We start from the raw sequence: 17,234 nt of genomic DNA on the forward strand, positions 1-17,234 counted from the left end.
GTGCAGTAACCAGGCTAAGAGGTAGGTGTTTCCAGGCTAAGAGGTAGCGGTTTACTGTAGAACCAGGCTAAGAGGTAGGTGTTACCAGGCTAAGAGGTAGGTGTTTCCAGGCTAAGAGGTAGCTGTTTACTGTAGAACCAGGCTAAGAGGTAGGTTTTTCCAGGCTAAGAGGTAGGTGTTTCCAGGCTAAGAGGTAGCTATTTACTGTAGAACCAGGCTAAGTGGTGTTTTAAGTAATGTAATGGGGTCTCTTTTCGAGTGTCGGTCGGCTGACAAAAAATAGTGGAAGAAGAATTGACTTAGCGTGCATGACCGTGATGAAGGGAGGGAGGTAGAGAGTTCTGGAGAGAGAGGGACAGCTGAAGGGGGGATGGGGGTGACAGAAATAGACATACTGACGGATAAATAGTTACAGCCCCCCCCAAACCCTTCTCATCCTGCTGTCCCCTCCCCCCATCCCTCCCAGATCTCAAAACTCAGCACTGGAATGCATTGTGGGAAACATCGCCAAACCTATCAGCCCCTCCCCCAATTAACCTCTTAGTGTGAAAGTGTGTGTGCAGTGTATGTGTGTGTGGATGGAGTGGGTGTCTTTGTGCAGAGATTGCTCAGTCACATGTTACAGAAGGATATTGTACTACAGAACATAGGACAGTACCTTTTACCCAGAGTTACCTTGCAGGTTGTTCCAGGTATTCTCATACATCTAACTCACCACCTCTCTACTACTTGTCTTTCAGTCTTGCAGTTGAGGATTCAGAACCGAAGGCAAAATGAAATCGACTCTGGTGAGTGGAGTTACTGTTAATGTTTACTGACAGGGCTGGGTGTTCTCTCTTCTTTACACTACCTTCTAATGAGACTGACTCTCCCTGTCCCTGTCCCCGTCCCTGTCCCTGTCCCTCTCCCTCTCCCTCTCCCTCTAGGGTTGAAAACTGCCTGTTCCTCTCAAAAAGGAGAGAGAGACCAGAGTAAAGCTTTGGTAAGTAGCTCACTGTTTGTCTCAACCTAAAGAAGAGACTTGTTGTCCCACTGTTTGTCTCAACCTAAAGAAGAGACTTGTTGTCTCACTGTTTGTCTCAACCTAAAGAAGAGACTTGTTGTCTCACTGTTTGTCTCAACCTAAAGAAGAGACTTGTTGTCTCACTGTTTGTTTCAACCTAAAGAAGAGACTTGTCTCACTGTTTGTCTCAACCTAAAGAAGAGACTTGTTGTCCCACTGTTTGTCTCAACCTAAAGAAGAGACTTGTTGTCTCACTGTTTGTCTCAACCTAAAGAAGAGACTTGTTGTCCCACTGTTTGTCTCAACCTAAAGAAGAGACTTGTTGTCTCACTGTTTGTCTCAACCTAAAGAAGAGACTTGTTGTCTCACTGTTTGTTTCAACCTAAAGAAGAGACTTGTCTCACTGTTTGTCTCAACCTAAAGAAGAGACTTGTTGTCCCACTGTTTGTCTCAACCTAAAGAAGAGACTTGTTGTCTCACTGTTTGTCTCAACCTAAAGAAGAGACTTGTTGTCCCACTGTTTGTCTCAACCTAAAGAAGAGACTTGTTGTCCCACTGTTTGTCTCAACCTAAAGAAGAGACTTGTTGTCTCACTGTTTGTCTCAACCTAAAGAAGAGACTTGTTGTCTCACTGTTTGTCTCAACCTAAAGAAGAGACTTGTTGTCCCACTGTTTGTCTCAACCTAAAGAAGAGACTTGTTGTCCCACTGTTTGTCTCAACCTAAAGAAGAGACTTGTTGTCCCACTGTTACCGTAGGCTACAGTAAATGCAAATAGTAACAATACAGATTTTGTTACAATGACAAAAGAAAACCCTATGTAATCAAAATCAATTTGCATAAAGAAATAATGATAATTTAGGCCATGTCATTTAAATGAATTGAAACTGACCCCAAAACTGACTTTCTGGTTTGACCTGCTATCTCCCAATGCAGCGTCTAACTGACGATGGCGCCACTCAGAAGTCGCCCCTGTGTGGTCTGAACATTAAAACTGCACAAGGTGATGATGCCCCGTCTGTCTGTCCACTGTATTCCTGCTGTCTGTTGTCTGACTCATTTAGTATGCTCCCAGCAAAGCATAATACTCCTCATCACCTACCTCTGTCTTCTCTTCCCCTTTCTCTCTCTCTCTAGTACTTTTTACTATCATACATTTTCCATGAAACGCAAAACTTGTTACATTTTGAGTGCTTAGCAGGACAGGAAAATGGTCCAATGCCACACTTATCAAGGAAATACGTGGTCATCATCCCTGCCTCTGATCTGGCGGACTCACTAAACACATGTTTGTAAATGATGTCTGAGTGTTGCATTGTGCCCCTGGCTATCTGTAAAAAAAGAAAAGACAACTGTGCTGTCTAATTGGCTTAATAAGGAATTTGAAATGATGTATGTCATTTACTTTTAATACTTAAGAATATTTAGTAAACCAAATACTTTTACTATATTACTATATTCTCCTGTCAGCTTCTCTCTTCTCCTCTCTCTTCTCCTCTCATCCTCTCTTTTCTTCTCTCTTCTCTCTCTTCTACTCTCTCCTCTCCTCCTCTCTTTTCTACTCTCTATCTTCTCCTCCTCTCTCTTCTCCTGTCAGCTTTTCTCTTCTCTTCCTCTTTTTTATCCTCTCCTCTTCTTTATCCTCTTCTCTCTTCTCCTCTCCTCCTCTCTTTTCTACTCGCTATCCTCTCCTCCTCTCTCTTCTACTCTCCATCCTCTCCTCCTCTCTCTAGTACCCTCTATCCTCTCCTCATCTCATGTCAGCTTCTCTCTTCTCCTCTCTCTTCTCATCCTCTCTTTTTTCTCTCTTCTCCACCTCTCTTCTACTCTCTATCCTCTCTTCTCTTTTCTTATCTCTATCCTCTCCTCTCCTACTCTCTATCATCTCCTCGTCTCTCTTATTCTATCCTTTCCTCCTCTCTCTTCTACTCTCTATCCTGTCCTCCTCTCCCTTCTACTCTCTGTCCTCTCCTCCTCCCTTCTACCCTCTGTCCTCATCTCCTCGTCTCATCTTTATCCTCTCCTCGTCTCTCTTTTACTCTCTATCATCTCCCCGTCTCTCTTCTCATCTTTATCCTCTCCTCCTCTCTCTTCTCCTATCCTCCTCTCTCTTCTCCCCTCTATCCTCTCCTCCACTCTCTTCTCCCCTCTATCCTCTCCTCTACCCTCTATCCTCTCCTCTACTCTCTATCCTCTCCCCTATTCTTCTCATTGTCCATTGTGATTAAAATACCACTATTATTGTTGCATTTCTGGTTGTGTTGTTATTTATGTGTCTCCAGGGGTATGTGGTTCCTTTAAGGCAGAAGTTTTGGGTAACCCTGCTGGGTTGAACTGGGAGTGAGTGCCCACGTCAACACAGTTATAGTCTCTCTAACAGGAAGGAGTGTGTTGCTTCTCTCTCTAACAGAAAGGAGTGTGTTGCTTCTCTCTCTAATAGACAGGAGTGTGTTGCTTTTCTCTCTAACAAACAGGAGTGTGTTTCTTTTCTCTCTAATAGACAGGAGTGTGTTGCTTCTCTCTCTAATAGGCAGGAGTGTGTTGCTTCTCTCTCTAATAGACAGGAGTGTATGTGGGACCGGAAGGCAGAAGAAGGCTCGGCTGGCTAACAACCTTAGAGAGAAGGTCCAGCATCGGCCCGGACCTCTGGAACTAATACACAAACACATACTACCTCCAGAGAACCGTGAGTTAACTCACACACGCACAAAGTAACTATAGATTTTATGAAACAGTCCAGATGTCATTACTAATTAACCTATTCCTCCTCCTCCTCTTCCCTTAGGCCCAGTCTCCTTCCCTCTCTCCTCAGATGTCTTCCAAGATGACATCTCTTCCTGCTCTTCCTCCTTGTCTTCCGAGCAACTCGGGGTACTCCAATCACCAGCCCTCTCCTCGTCGCTGGGATTCTTAGACGACCAATCGCTGAGTGACCTGCCCCCTGGGGTCTTGCCCCTTAACCACAGTCCCGCCCATGTTCAGGTGAGATTACCTTCCCCTAAAACCTAACCATCAGGTGAGTTTACCTTCCCCTAAAACCTAACCATCAGGTGAGATACCTTCCCCTAATCCTAACCATCAGGTGAGATTACCTTCCCCTAAATCCTAACCATCAAGTGAGATTACCTTCCCCTAAATCCTAACCATCAGGTAAAATTACCTTCCCCTAATCCTAACCATCAGGTGAGATTACCTTCCCCTAATCCTAACCATCAGGTGAGATTACCTTCCCTAATTCCCTAACCATCAGGTGAGATTACCTTCCCTAAATCCTAATCATCAGGTGAGATTACCTTCCCTAATCCTAACCATCAGGTGAGATTACCTTCCCTAAATCAGGTGAGATTACCTTCCCTAATCCTAAATCCAATCATCAGGTAACCTTCCCTATCAAGTGAGATTACCTTCCCTAAATCCTAACCATCAGGTGAGATTACCTTCCCTAATAACCATCAAGTGAGATTACCTTCCCTAAATCCTAAACCTTCCCCTAAATCAACCATCAAGTGAGATTACCTTCCCTAAATCCTAATCATCAAGTGAGATTACCTTCCCTAAATTCTAACCATCAAGTGAGATTACCTTCCCTAATCCTAACCATCAGGTGAGATTACCTTCCCTAATCCCCATAAATTACCTAAATCCAATCATCAGGTGAGATTACCTTCCCTAAATTCTAACCATCAAGTGAGATTACCTTCCCCTAATCCTAACCATCAGGTGAGATTACCTTCCCTAATCCTAACCATCAGAGATTACCTTCCCTAATCATCAGGTGAGATTACCTTCCCTAAATTCTAACCATCAAGTGAAATTCCCTAAATTCTAACCATAAAATCCTAATCATCAAGTGAGATTACCTTCCCCTAAATTCTAACCATCAAGTGAGATTACCTTCCCCTAAATTCTAACCATCAAGTGAGATTACCTTCCCCTAAATTCTAACCATCAAGTGAGATTACCTTCCCCTAAATCCTAATCATCAAGTGAGATTACCTTCCCCTAAATCCTAACCTCAACCATCAACATGAGAAACACAAAACTGATTTTAGAACTGCAAGTCATGTTTGGATCAGATCCTTTGCTATTACCTGTTTATATTTCTGTCCTGCTTTCCTGCAGTCTATCTTGGCTTTGCTCCCAGCAACCGAGGGCATCAGCCAGCCAATGAGCATGACCGTGGGCGACTCCAACTCCATGGCAATGACCGGGAGCCCAAAGGGGATGTATCTGACCTCCCATGCCACGCCCCTGCTGCCAAAGGTATTGGAACAGGGCTACTCAGAAATAGACCAAACACACATCCAGAACAATGTGTAAATGCATCTGTAAAAAGCATTCAAGAAATTAAGAATTAATTGATTGAAGCAGTAACAATGGATTGATTGATTCATTGATTGATTGGTGGTAAAGTCAATCAAAAATAATCCCATGCATTTACAGCATTACAGTATTACGGTATTACAGTATTACAGTATTACGGTATTACAGTATTACAGTATTACAGTATTACGGTATTACAGCATTACAGTATTACAGTATTACGGTATTACAGCATTACAGTATTACAGTATTACAGTATTACGGTATTACGGTATTACAGCATTACAGTATTACAGTATTACGGTATTACAGCTTTACAGTATTACAGTATTACAGTATTACGGTATTACAGTATTACAGTATTACGGTATTACAGTATTACAGTATTACGGTATTACAGTATTACAGTATTACGGTATTACGGTATTACAGCATTACAGTATTACAGTATTACAGTATTAAGGGATTACAGATGTTAATGCGTTGTCTGCATAGAGAGACAGACATGTTCTGACTGTGAGGGTCAGATACAGTATTTCAGTCTCTTCTTCTCCCGGTGTCTACTGATAGGTATTCAACCACATAGCATAATGTACACACTCACTCTGGTGTTACGCATTTATTAGTGTCGACAGTCACTACCAACGGAACGATGCCCTATGGATTTAGGCACCCACACACACACACAAACACACACCTGCTAGATGTCACAGCTGACTGGACACACTGTCAGTTGTCACGGTTTCACACATGCGTTTAATGCCAGGATTCAGCTAGGATACTGACTGTTCAACCATTACAACCTGAAAGGATCACATATGTTACATGACATATTGTATACATCCTGCTGTTAACTTTGCCTTAGGAACTCATAACATGGTAGTAATTTCAGAACTGGCTGTACTAATCAGAACTGATCTGACCTCTCTCAGGTTATACTGTTAATGTATTTTGACAATGCTTGAATAATACATTTCTAAAAAAAAACATGGATATGAGGAATATTACTTTGATTCATTCTCTGTCTCCCCCTCTCCCTCTCCCTCCACATCCCCTACCCCCTCTCCCTCTCCATCCCCTTCCCCCTCTCCCTCCCCCTCTCCCCCTCCCCTCTTCCTTTCTCAGACAGCCCGGTCGCTCACACCTCCCTCCGACTCCTCCTCCCTTACTCCCTCCCTGACTTCCTCTCGCCCCCCCCGCGGAAACCACGGGATTCACAGCCCAAGATGAGGAAACTGAAATACCATCAGTACATTCCCCCCGACCAGAGAGGCACGGCCGGGACTGCCGGTAATGTATATGTATTACCTTATGTATATATTACCTTATGTATTACCTTATGTATATATTACCTTATGTATTACCTTATGTATATATTACCTTATGTATTACCTTATGTATATATTACCTTATGTATTACCTTATGTATATATTACCTTATGTATTACCTTATGTATATATTACCTTATGTATTACCTTATGTATATATTACCTTATGTATTACCTTATGTATATATTACCTTATGTATTACCTTATGTATATATTACCTTTCATACAGTACTTGCAGCCCAATGTGCTTTACATGACAAATGTTGTCAAAATGAGTCCACTAAATAGCAGGGAAGTTGATCATTATTAACATTGTGCTCAGGGGGAGGGGCCAGTCAGAGGAGCCCCACCCCAGCCCAGCTCTTAGACCCCGCCTACTCCAGCCTCCTGCAGCAACAGCAGGTGTTCCTCCAGCTGCAGATCCTCCAGAAACAACAACAACAACAGCAGAACCAGCAGCAACAGGACCAGCAGCAGCTCACCGTCACACCCAGGTAGGTAGCACTACATACACCAAACCTCCCTCCCCCTGGGCCTTCTCACAAGAACTGTGGTTTCATTCAGATGTTGTACTGTTCATCAGACCATTTAAAGTTGGTTAACCATTACATGAGCGCTGGCAACTAGCATGAATGTTTTGTTTTTATCAAAGTGGAGACACCAACCAAATGGTGAGGTTCTCTGGAGCCATGCACCAGAACCCTCAGCCTGTATCCATGGTAACAAACCACACCTCTGTGGACACAAGTCCCTCCAACAAGTCTGAGCTCCTCCCACCTAACCTGGTCGACCTCACGGTAATATGGGCAGGACAATCACTTGAACATTTGAATGTTTATAGCACTTCTCACTTCCTATTCATCTGTACCTTCTCTTCCTTCTTTTGTCATTGCTTGCTTCTCTTCATTCTCTGACCTCTTTCTCTCATCCCTCTCTATTTGCTGTCCCTGACACTCTCCTCTGTCACACCCCGTGCTCCTTCTCTCCCAGGTGTCTGAGTTGCGACAGCAGCTGCGTGAGCGAGGTCTTCCTGTCTCCGGCACCAAGCCCGCCCTCCTCCAGAGGCTCCGCCCTTTCCAGCTGCCCCACCTGTGCTTGACCCCTGTGCCCCTCTGCCAGCTGGGTACCAGCCAGGAACCCCTTACCCCCACCTTCTTGCTCACCCCCAGCCACTACCCCAGCTCCAGCCCCAGCTCTGGAACTGACTCCCCCACCAACAGCCCTAACCATCAGGTCTACATCCAGTCCACTGGAATTCTGAGCGGGGTTCCAAACGGAATTGTTAATGGCATTCCGAATGGTAATACTAATGGAATAGGGGTCAGTGTGGTGGGGGAGCAGTGTGGCTTCCTGGCCCCTGCGTTAACCCCATCGTCGACACCCAGCCCCGGTCTCCCCCCATGCTCCTCTTTGCCACTGTCGACTGCCCCCCCCTGGCGGTCGGAGCAGGAGCAGCAGGAGCTGAGCCTGGAGCTGGGGATGAGGGAGAGGATGAGGAGCAGGCCCAGGGAGAGGCTATCTCCTCCTCTGTCTCTATCCTGTGGAGGTTCCCTCCATCCCTTCCTGCAACAGGATCCAGGATGGCCCAGAGGGACACCAGAGAGGGAAGGACAGACAGAGATCCTGTTCACACAGGTACACTAACACGCCTGACTCAGACAGACCAGTCTCTCCTATACCTGACAGACAGAAAGATACACCAGTCTCTCCTGTATCTGACTCAGACAGACAGATGCACCATAGTCTCTCATATACCTGACAGACACATCAGTCACTCCTATACCTGACTCAGTCAGACAGATACACCATAGTCTCTCCTATACCTGACACAGTCAGACAGATACACCATAGTCTCTCCTATACCTGACAGACACACCATAGTCTCTCCTATACCTGACAGACACATCAGTCTCTCCTATACCTGACAGACACATCAGTCTCTCCTATACCTGACAGACACATCAGTCTCTCCTATACCTGACAGACACATCAGTCTCTCCTATACCTGACAGACACATCAGTCTCTCCTATACCTGACAGACACATCAGTCTCTCCTATACCTGACAGACACATCAGTCTCTCCTATACCTGACAGACACATCAGTCTCTCCTATACCTGAGACACATCAGTCTCTCCTATACCTGACAGACACATCAGTCTCTCCTATACCTGACTCAGACAGACAGATACACCATAGTCTCTCCTATACCTGACTCATCTTTCCCCAACAAACTTCACACAGGTACACAACCATATCATCCACAAGTTTTAGCTGAGACAGTGCAACACAGTGTGATTTTATCTTACCATTTACAATATTCACCATTAAATACTATATAGCTTCATACAGTATGTACAATTTAACCTCCTCCACTGTCCAATCAGGTGTTCTGCTGCCAGCCGTGGGACGTGATTGGCCAGGACTTTGAGCTGCCTATGCAGATCACAGCCAGTCCTATTCAAGCCCCACCCAGCGTCCGCAGTCTGGAGGAGGAGTTGCAGGAGGCCATTAACAGAGTACTGGTCAGTGTGTATGTGTGTGTTTATTTTTTATTTCACCAGGTAGGCTAGTTGAGAACACCTTTATTTAACCAGGTAGGCTAGTTGAGAACAAGTTCTCATTTGCAACTGCGACCTGGCCAAGATAAAGCAAAGTAGTGTGACACAGACAACAACACAGAGTTACACATGGTGTAAACAATAAACAAGCCAATAACACAAACAAATCAATGACACAGTAGAAAAAAGAAAGTCTATATTCAGTGTGTGCAAAAGGCATGAGGAGGTAGGCAATAAATAGTCCATAGGAGCGAATAGTTACTGTCACGAACCGGCTCAAAGCCCGTAAGGGAGACAACGTGGAGACAAGGAGTAACAAAAGATATATTTATTAACTAAAGCAACTAAGGAAAATATACAATGGTGTGTGTAATCAGTAATGTAAGTGAGTGTTCTGCATGCATGAATGTGATAATGCAGGGTTTTGAAAGGTGCTAAGGCAAACAACCAAAAACCACCAAGAAACACAACAAAAACTATCAGTGTCTGCATGGAGAGAGTCTCCTCCATGAATGGGGAAGTGGTGTATTTATCCTGGGAGAGACCGGGCCCAGGTGTTTCCCATGTAGCTGACGACCCTCCCAGCTCCGCCCACCAGCATCCTAATAAGGAAACAACAAAGAGAGAATACGGCAGACAGAGTGGGAGGGTCGTCACATTACAATTTAGCAGATTAACACAGGAGTGATAAATGAGCAGATGATGATGTGCAAGTAGAGATACTGGTGTGCAAAAGAGCAGAAAAGTAAATAAAATAAAAACAGTATGGGGATGAGGTAGATAGATTGGGTGGGCTATTTACAGATGGACTATGTACAGCTGCAGCGATCGGTTAGCTGCTCAGATAGTTGATGTTTAAAGTTAGTGAGGGAAATAAGTCTCCAACTTCAGCGATTTTTGCAATTCGTTCCAGTCACTGGCAGCAGAGAACTGGAAGGAAAGGTGGCCAAATGAGGTGTTGGCTTTGGGGATGATCAGTGAGATATACCTGCTGGAACGTGTGCTACTGGTGGGTGTTGTTATCGTGACCAGTGAACTGAGATAAGGCGGAGCTTTACCTAGCATGGACTTGTAGATGACCTGGAGCCAGTGGGCCTGGTGACGAACATGTAGCGAGGGGCAGCCGACTAGAGCATACAGGTCACAGTGGTGGGTGGTATAAGGTGATTTGGTAACAAAACGGATGGCACTGTGATAGCAAACTGGATGCAGTCTGAGTAGAGTGTTGGAAGCTATTTTGTAGATGACATCGCCAAAGTCGAGGATAGTCGGTATGATAGTCAGTTTTACTAGGGTAAGTTTGGCGGCGTGAGTGAAGGAGGCTTTGTTGCGAAATAGAAAGCCGATTCTAGATTTGATTTTTGATTGGAGATGTTTAATATGAGTCTGGAAGGAGAGTTTACAGTCTAGCCAGACACCTAAGTATTTATAGTTGTCCACATATTTTAGGTCGGAACTGTCCAGGATGGTTATGTTAGTCGGGCGAGCGAGTGTGGGCATTTGGTTTCACTAGCGTTTAAGAGCAATTGAAGGCCACGGAAGGAGTGTTGTATAGCATTGAAGCTCGTTTGGAGGTTAGTTAGCACAGTGTCCAAGGAAGGGCCAGAAGTATACAGAATGGTGTCGTCTGCGTAGAGGTGGATCAGGGAATCGCCCGCAACAAGAGCGACATCATTGATATATACAGAGAAAAGAGTCGGCTCGAGAATTGAACCCTGTGGTACCCCCATAGAGACTGCCAGAGGTCCGGACAACATGCCCTCCGATTTGACACACAACTCTGTCTGCAAAGTAATGTGTGTGTGTGTGTGTAAATCAGAGTCACTGCTGACATTCATTGTGTTTTGTAAAAGGTGACCCTGTCAAGTAAACCCTTGGGTGATTTCCCGGTCTCTGTTCTGCCCTCCTTAGATGGACCCCAGTCAGTCAATAGAGGACATTCTGGAGGAACCTACCACCTGTGTGGGTGAGTGGATAGCTCTCTGGCCTCTCAATGACAATTTATAGTTCTGTAGTCACCAAGACTGGTCATGGATAATTACAAGCTTTTGTTTGTTTGTTTGTTTGTATTGCCTTACCCCTCTCTTCTAGACTCCCACTCCCACTCCCACTCCTCCTCTGTCTCAGACCTCCAATCCCCTGTCACTATCCTCCCCGGCCCCTCCTCTCCTCCCCAAACAGACCAGTCCCAGCCTTTCCGTTGTCATTCAAAGGATGACAACTTCTTGTCCTCTCCTCTCTGCTCCTCCCTCCTGCTGGAGCTCCCGCCGTCACCTTCGACGATGGTTCCCCGCCAAGCCGCCCCACCCCCTCTCCCTCCCCCCATCTGTACTTCTCCCCTGCCTCCCACTGTGACCTCACGGAAGAGGCGGGTTCAGGCAACCTTTGACCCTGCTGATTGGTTGGGGTCGCTAGCCTCTGGACTCCGCCCTCTCAGTCCTCCATCTGCCCCATTCGTTGAGACCGACTTTGGCCTCAATTCGGATCTGAACGTCAACCGAGCGTTGGATCTCATGGTGGAGCAGTGGTGAAGGTCTTAGGTGTGTTTGTATATATTTATGTATGTATGTATGTATGTATGTATGTATGTATGTATGTATGTATGTATGTATGTATGTATGTATGTATGTATGTATGTATGTATGTATGTATGTATGTATGTATGTATGTATGTGTTAGTCGGACTTCAACATACACCTCCCAAACAATGGGAACAGATTTGTGAATGTCCATCCATCAGTCTATCCATCCATTCCCTCTGTCCACTCTGTGAGTGAGTAGTCTGTTTGAGAGAGGTGACTGCAGGTCTGTACCCCACGCAATGTCGAGAGACAGATGCTACTGCATTGGAAGAGTTGAAAAAAGATTGAGTTGCTTGGTGGAACAATAACTGGCAGAGGGAATCACACACACACAAACCTTGGGTTGTCCTGTTAAATAAAAAATGGCCAAATACAACAAATGAACAATGCATATTTGGAGTCACACACAATCCAACACATTGTTTCCCACTTTAAACAAAGAAACCCAGTTGAACAGGGCCCCTACTGTTCCCCCAGCCACAGTCATTGAGTCCGAGTCATTCATAAAGGCCATTAAAGCCAAACTGGGCAGACAGCTTGTCCATGTCTCTAGACCTTTCCCCTAGTGCCAGACACACAGTCGGCATGTGGAGAGAGAGAGCTGGCAGACACACTTCCCTGTAAGGGTTGTGTGGTATGTGCACGCCTGGCTGCTTCTGTTTGTGTAGGTGTGTGTGTGTTAATACAAGTATATTGGCAACAATTCAGATAAATATACAATGTGGGTGTGTGTGTGTTATTTATCTGAATTGTTGCAAATATACTTGTAGCTCCTACTTTGTGTAGACTAAGTGTGCAATGTCTCTGAGTATTGATTTTGTAAGGTTGATCTGTGCGAGAGCGAGAGCGAGAGCGCAAAGCCTGCTTCCACATTTCGTGCCCATTTTAATTGTGGTCTCAACACTAGTCTGTTTCTGCAATATATAACACTGTGAGTGGGTCACTAAAACCTAATGAACCACTATGTTCAATTCAATGCTTGTCTTTTTTTTATTTAAGAGAAGAAAAAAAACCCTGGTAAACATCCTATTAAGCCAAGAGATAAATAGCAATCACTCTGAGAGGCTTCAGAGCCTGCAACACCACCATATTACCAGAGTGTATGTTCTCATCAGCGCATGAGAACAGGTGGCCACTGAGGACCTCCCACAGTGTTTGGAGGAACAGCTTGGTGCTCTACACACTGTAAGGGCCACAGTCACTGTTTACACCTGTTGTTATGGAGATAAAAAGGTCAAATAAAGGTTATGCGCAGGATAACAATGGCAATTAATTTCATGAAACAATTTCATGATTTTAGCTTAAGATTTTTTCAGTGCCTTATCCCATACTGTAAAAACAGGTAGAATCAAGAAATAAATCTGTCCCAAAGAGAGGCTGTTCTGATTGCAGGAAATGACACAGGTGTTCCCTGAGACCACAATCTCTCTCTTGGCCAGTTCCAAATCAACCTCTAGCCCCTAGGCACTTGAGGATAGTTCTGGATAGATATAATCAATATGGTAATAGCTCCACCATTCCCCTGATAGGCTATGTGGAACTTTACCCATATCGCACACAGCTATCCAGCCTACTAGAAGTTGTGCCCTGGTACGAGGGGCTAGAGGCTAGGGGTCCGTATGGGATTGGCCATATTCATTTTAAATGACCACCAGGGGTGTCCCATCAGTAAAGAGCTGAGGAGGTGAATACTGTACTTCTCCCTAACATGGATCATGATGAAGTTGTCTGTGTTTCCGTGCTATCAGTGATTGACAAGGCAGTCCAAGGGCTTATTCTCAGGGTCAGAACGTTCAGTATTTACAGAGCAGATATTCTCTATTCCACATGATGTTCTACCAGATCCAATGGTTCTGAGGTCATGACAGACTTAATTCAGCTGTTGTGATTCCGATTAGTTGTATGGCCTGTCAATTAGTGAAGTATGTGAGCACTGATTATGGCCTGGCCTGAGAGCAACCCACAGCCTCTGTTAGCAGTAGGGTGACGGCTCCACCTAGCCTTCCAATAGGCCTTCCATATTTCTTCTGCCTATCTGGTTCATGTAGATTAGAAAACCAAAGGGGTGTAGGGGCTAGGGGTTGTTTTTGGACCAGGCCTGTGTTATGTTCCTTGGGAGAATACAACACATAGTGTGCTTTCCTAACCTCCTAGCTGACTCGACACCCTTCTTAAAGACCATTGTGTGAACAAACTGTGATCTTACTAATGTTCCCCAGAGACATTTATTTATATATATGGTTCTGATGTTCCCCACTCAGTCTCTGAATAATAACCACTGCGCTAAGTGCAATATGGTGTATGTGAAGGGCACAGCTATTGGGAAATACCAGGCCCCCATATCTCTGTCTTGTCGTTACTCTAAACAAAATGGCATAATGGGTCCTCACTCAACAAGATGTTGCATAACGCTTAGTTCATTTGAGGGTTTTCACTGCGTCAGGGATAGCATACACAGATGTTTCGGCTTCACAGCCTTCTTCAGTGTGTAGGTACAAATGTATTTGAATTCAAAACAGCATTTGTAGGGAACAACAGATCAGCAGCAGGTGCTTCTAAGCAGAGTTACCAATCATCTGCCAAGCTTTCATATTGAAGCATTTCACGAGCAGCTTTCACTGTAGAACTGTAGAAAACCATGTTGAATGGTGACAATGGGACAGACTGACGACCGTGATAATCACAGTGGTCAAACACGTTCTCTGTCTGCTGCACTTAGGATGACGAGAGAGAGAGAAACACGGGAGAGTAACATGCTACCTCTTGTGAATGGAGATGCTTTAGGCCTACTGTACTCTGTCTGGTCCTGGACAACCGGTGGTCAAACACGTTCTCTGTCTGCTGCACTTAGGATGACGAGAGAGAGAAACGCGGGAGAGTAACATGCTACCTCTTGTGAATGGAGATGCTTTAGGCCTACTGTACTCTGTCTGGTCCTGGACAACCGGTGGTCAAACACGTTCTCTGTCTGCTGCACTTAGGATGACGAGAGAGAGAAACGCGGGAGAGTAACATGCTACCTCTTGTGAATGGAGATGCTTTAGGCCTACTGTACTCTGTCTGGTCCTGGACAACCACGGTGTATGTTGGTTTTCATCTGAACCAGTCTCTTCCCCTAAATCTGTGCTGATATCACCTGACTCATGTTAGGAGTGTATCACTTTCAGAATCATTGGAGAGGTTGGTGGGTTGGTTGGGAGAACTGTCTATGCTAGGTTATTCCAGGAAAAGCAACAGGAGACTAGGTGAAGCTATGCTTCAAATGCCTGATCCTTCCCCCTTCCTGTCTGTCTGTGTTGTGAAGGTATTTCTTTCCCCCTTGAGGCTTTCTGTAGCCAGAATGAGACAAAGAGGGATGAGACTGAGACATTGTCATAATCAAGATCAGGAAGTATCAGAGCCAACTGTTGCCATTGTTTCAGTCAGCTCCATTCATTGGGAGTTCAATATGTCTTCCAATGCTGATAACTTCCTGAATAATCTTCAGATTGATAACGTCACTGTCTAATCTTTCTTCATCTCATCCTAGTACTGTAACCAGATAGTGTGGGGATGACCCAATGGCAAAAATAAATCAGTATTTAATTGTATTTATTTAATTAATATGTAACTTATTCAGGCAAAATGTTATCAATACGTGTTCAAAAATTGTATTGTAAAAAACATTAAGAAATTAAAAGTCTTAATAGATTTCCCATCCACTGTCTCGTTGTCTTGTGTCTGATCAGGATGTCCCAGTAAATGTCATTACTGGAGGTGATTGATGGCAAATTATTGATGAGGAAAAGGGATCATGAATTGTAACCAATGGAAGCTACATTGCTCAGGAGAAGGGAATATTAACTTAATCATTTGCTCAGTCTACATCAGTCGCAATGTGACTGGTAATACAAAGTTAATAATATTTCTGGGCATTTTAATGAAGCTTCCACACACACAACTCCGATTACAACTCACCCAGGTAAGTAGATTATCTAAATTTAGATTTGATCGTGAGGTTGAAGCCAAACAGAGGATTTATTTTTTATTGATAGGCCCACTAATAAATTATATTTAAAAAGCCATGAAAAAAGTATGACTTCCACACAGCTTGATTGCGATACAGAATGTTCAGTCATGTGAACGTACAGTTGAAGTTGGAAGTTCACATACACTTAGGTTGGCATCATTAAAACTCATTCCACAAATTTCTTGTTAACAAACTATATTTTTGGCAAGTCGGTTAGGACATCTACTTTGTGCAAGACAAGTCATTTTTCCAACAATTGTTTACAGACAGATTATTTCACTGTATCACAATTCCAGTGGGTCAGAAGTTTACATACACTAAATTGACTTGTGCCTTTAAACAGCTTGGAAAATTATGTCTTTAGAAGCTTCTGATAGGCTAATTGACAATTTGAGTCAATTGGATGTGTACCGGTGGATGTATTTCAAGGCCTACCTTCAAACTCAGTGCCTCTTTGCTTGACATCATGGGAAAATCAAAAGAAATCAGCCAAGACCCCAGAAAAAAACATTGTAGACATCCACAGTCTGGTTCATCCTTGGGAGCAATTTTCAAACGCCTGAAGGTACCATGTTCATCTGTACAAACAATAGTACCCAAGTATAAACACCATGGGACCACACAGTCATCATACCGCTCAGGAAGGAGACGTGTTCTGTCTCCTAGAGATGAACGTACTTTGGTGCGAAAAGTGCAAATCAATCCCAGTGTCACATTCGTCGTAAAGAGGAGACCAAAGTGCAGCGTGATAAGAAAACATTCTTCTTTTAATGAAGGAAGAACATTTAAACAAAACGACCGTGCCGCTACGCACAACGAGTGCACGCAACTACACATTGAAAATAACCCACAAACTATCCAAGGCATATGGCTACCTAAATATGGTCCCCAATCAGAGACAACGATAAACAGCTGCCTCTGATTGAGAACAAATCTAGGCAACCATAGACATAAAAACAACTAGACTGGGGAAACCCATAAACATACAAAAACCTAGACAGGCCAAAAACACATATCACCCTCGTCACACCCTGACCTAAACAAAATAATAAAGAAAACAAAGATAACTAAGGTCAGGGTGTGACACCCAGAACACCAGCAAAGGACCTTGTGAAGATGCTAGAGGAAACAGGTACAAAAGTATCTATGTCCACAGTAAAACGAGTCCTATATCAACATAACCTGAAAGGCCGCTCAGCAAGGAAGAAGCCACTGCTCCAAAACCACCATAATAAAGCCAGACTACGGTTTGCAACTGCACATGGGGACAAGATCGTACTTTTTGGAGAAATGACCTCTGATCTGATGAAAAAAAATCGAACTGTTTGGCCATAATAACCATCGTTATGTCTGGGGGAAAAAGGGGGATGCTTGCAAGCCGAAGAACACCATTCCAACCGTGAAGCACAGGGGTGGCAGCATCATGT

At 44.2% G+C, this 17,234-nt stretch overlaps 1 protein-coding gene across 1 annotated transcript; it reads left to right on the forward strand.

Annotated features, from left to right (window-relative positions):
• The first annotated feature begins 1,932 nt into the window (after positions 1 to 1,932).
• On the forward strand, positions 1,933 to 15,497 carry LOC112236454 (myocardin-like). The gene is made up of 9 exons (XM_042306421.1): positions 1,933 to 2,005; positions 5,125 to 5,265; positions 6,451 to 6,615; positions 6,978 to 7,149; positions 7,308 to 7,452; positions 7,646 to 8,290; positions 9,043 to 9,180; positions 11,128 to 11,182; positions 11,308 to 15,497. The coding sequence occupies exons 1-9, from the start codon at positions 1,933 to 1,935 to the stop codon at positions 11,745 to 11,747; spliced, it is 1,974 nt and encodes a 657-aa protein (XP_042162355.1). The 3' UTR covers positions 11,748 to 15,497.
• Positions 15,498 to 17,234: the final 1,737 nt, after the last annotated feature.

This window comes from Oncorhynchus tshawytscha, linkage group LG03 (genome assembly GCF_018296145.1).
Source record: "Oncorhynchus tshawytscha isolate Ot180627B linkage group LG03, Otsh_v2.0, whole genome shotgun sequence".
Taxonomy (NCBI): domain Eukaryota; kingdom Metazoa; phylum Chordata; class Actinopteri; order Salmoniformes; family Salmonidae; genus Oncorhynchus; species Oncorhynchus tshawytscha.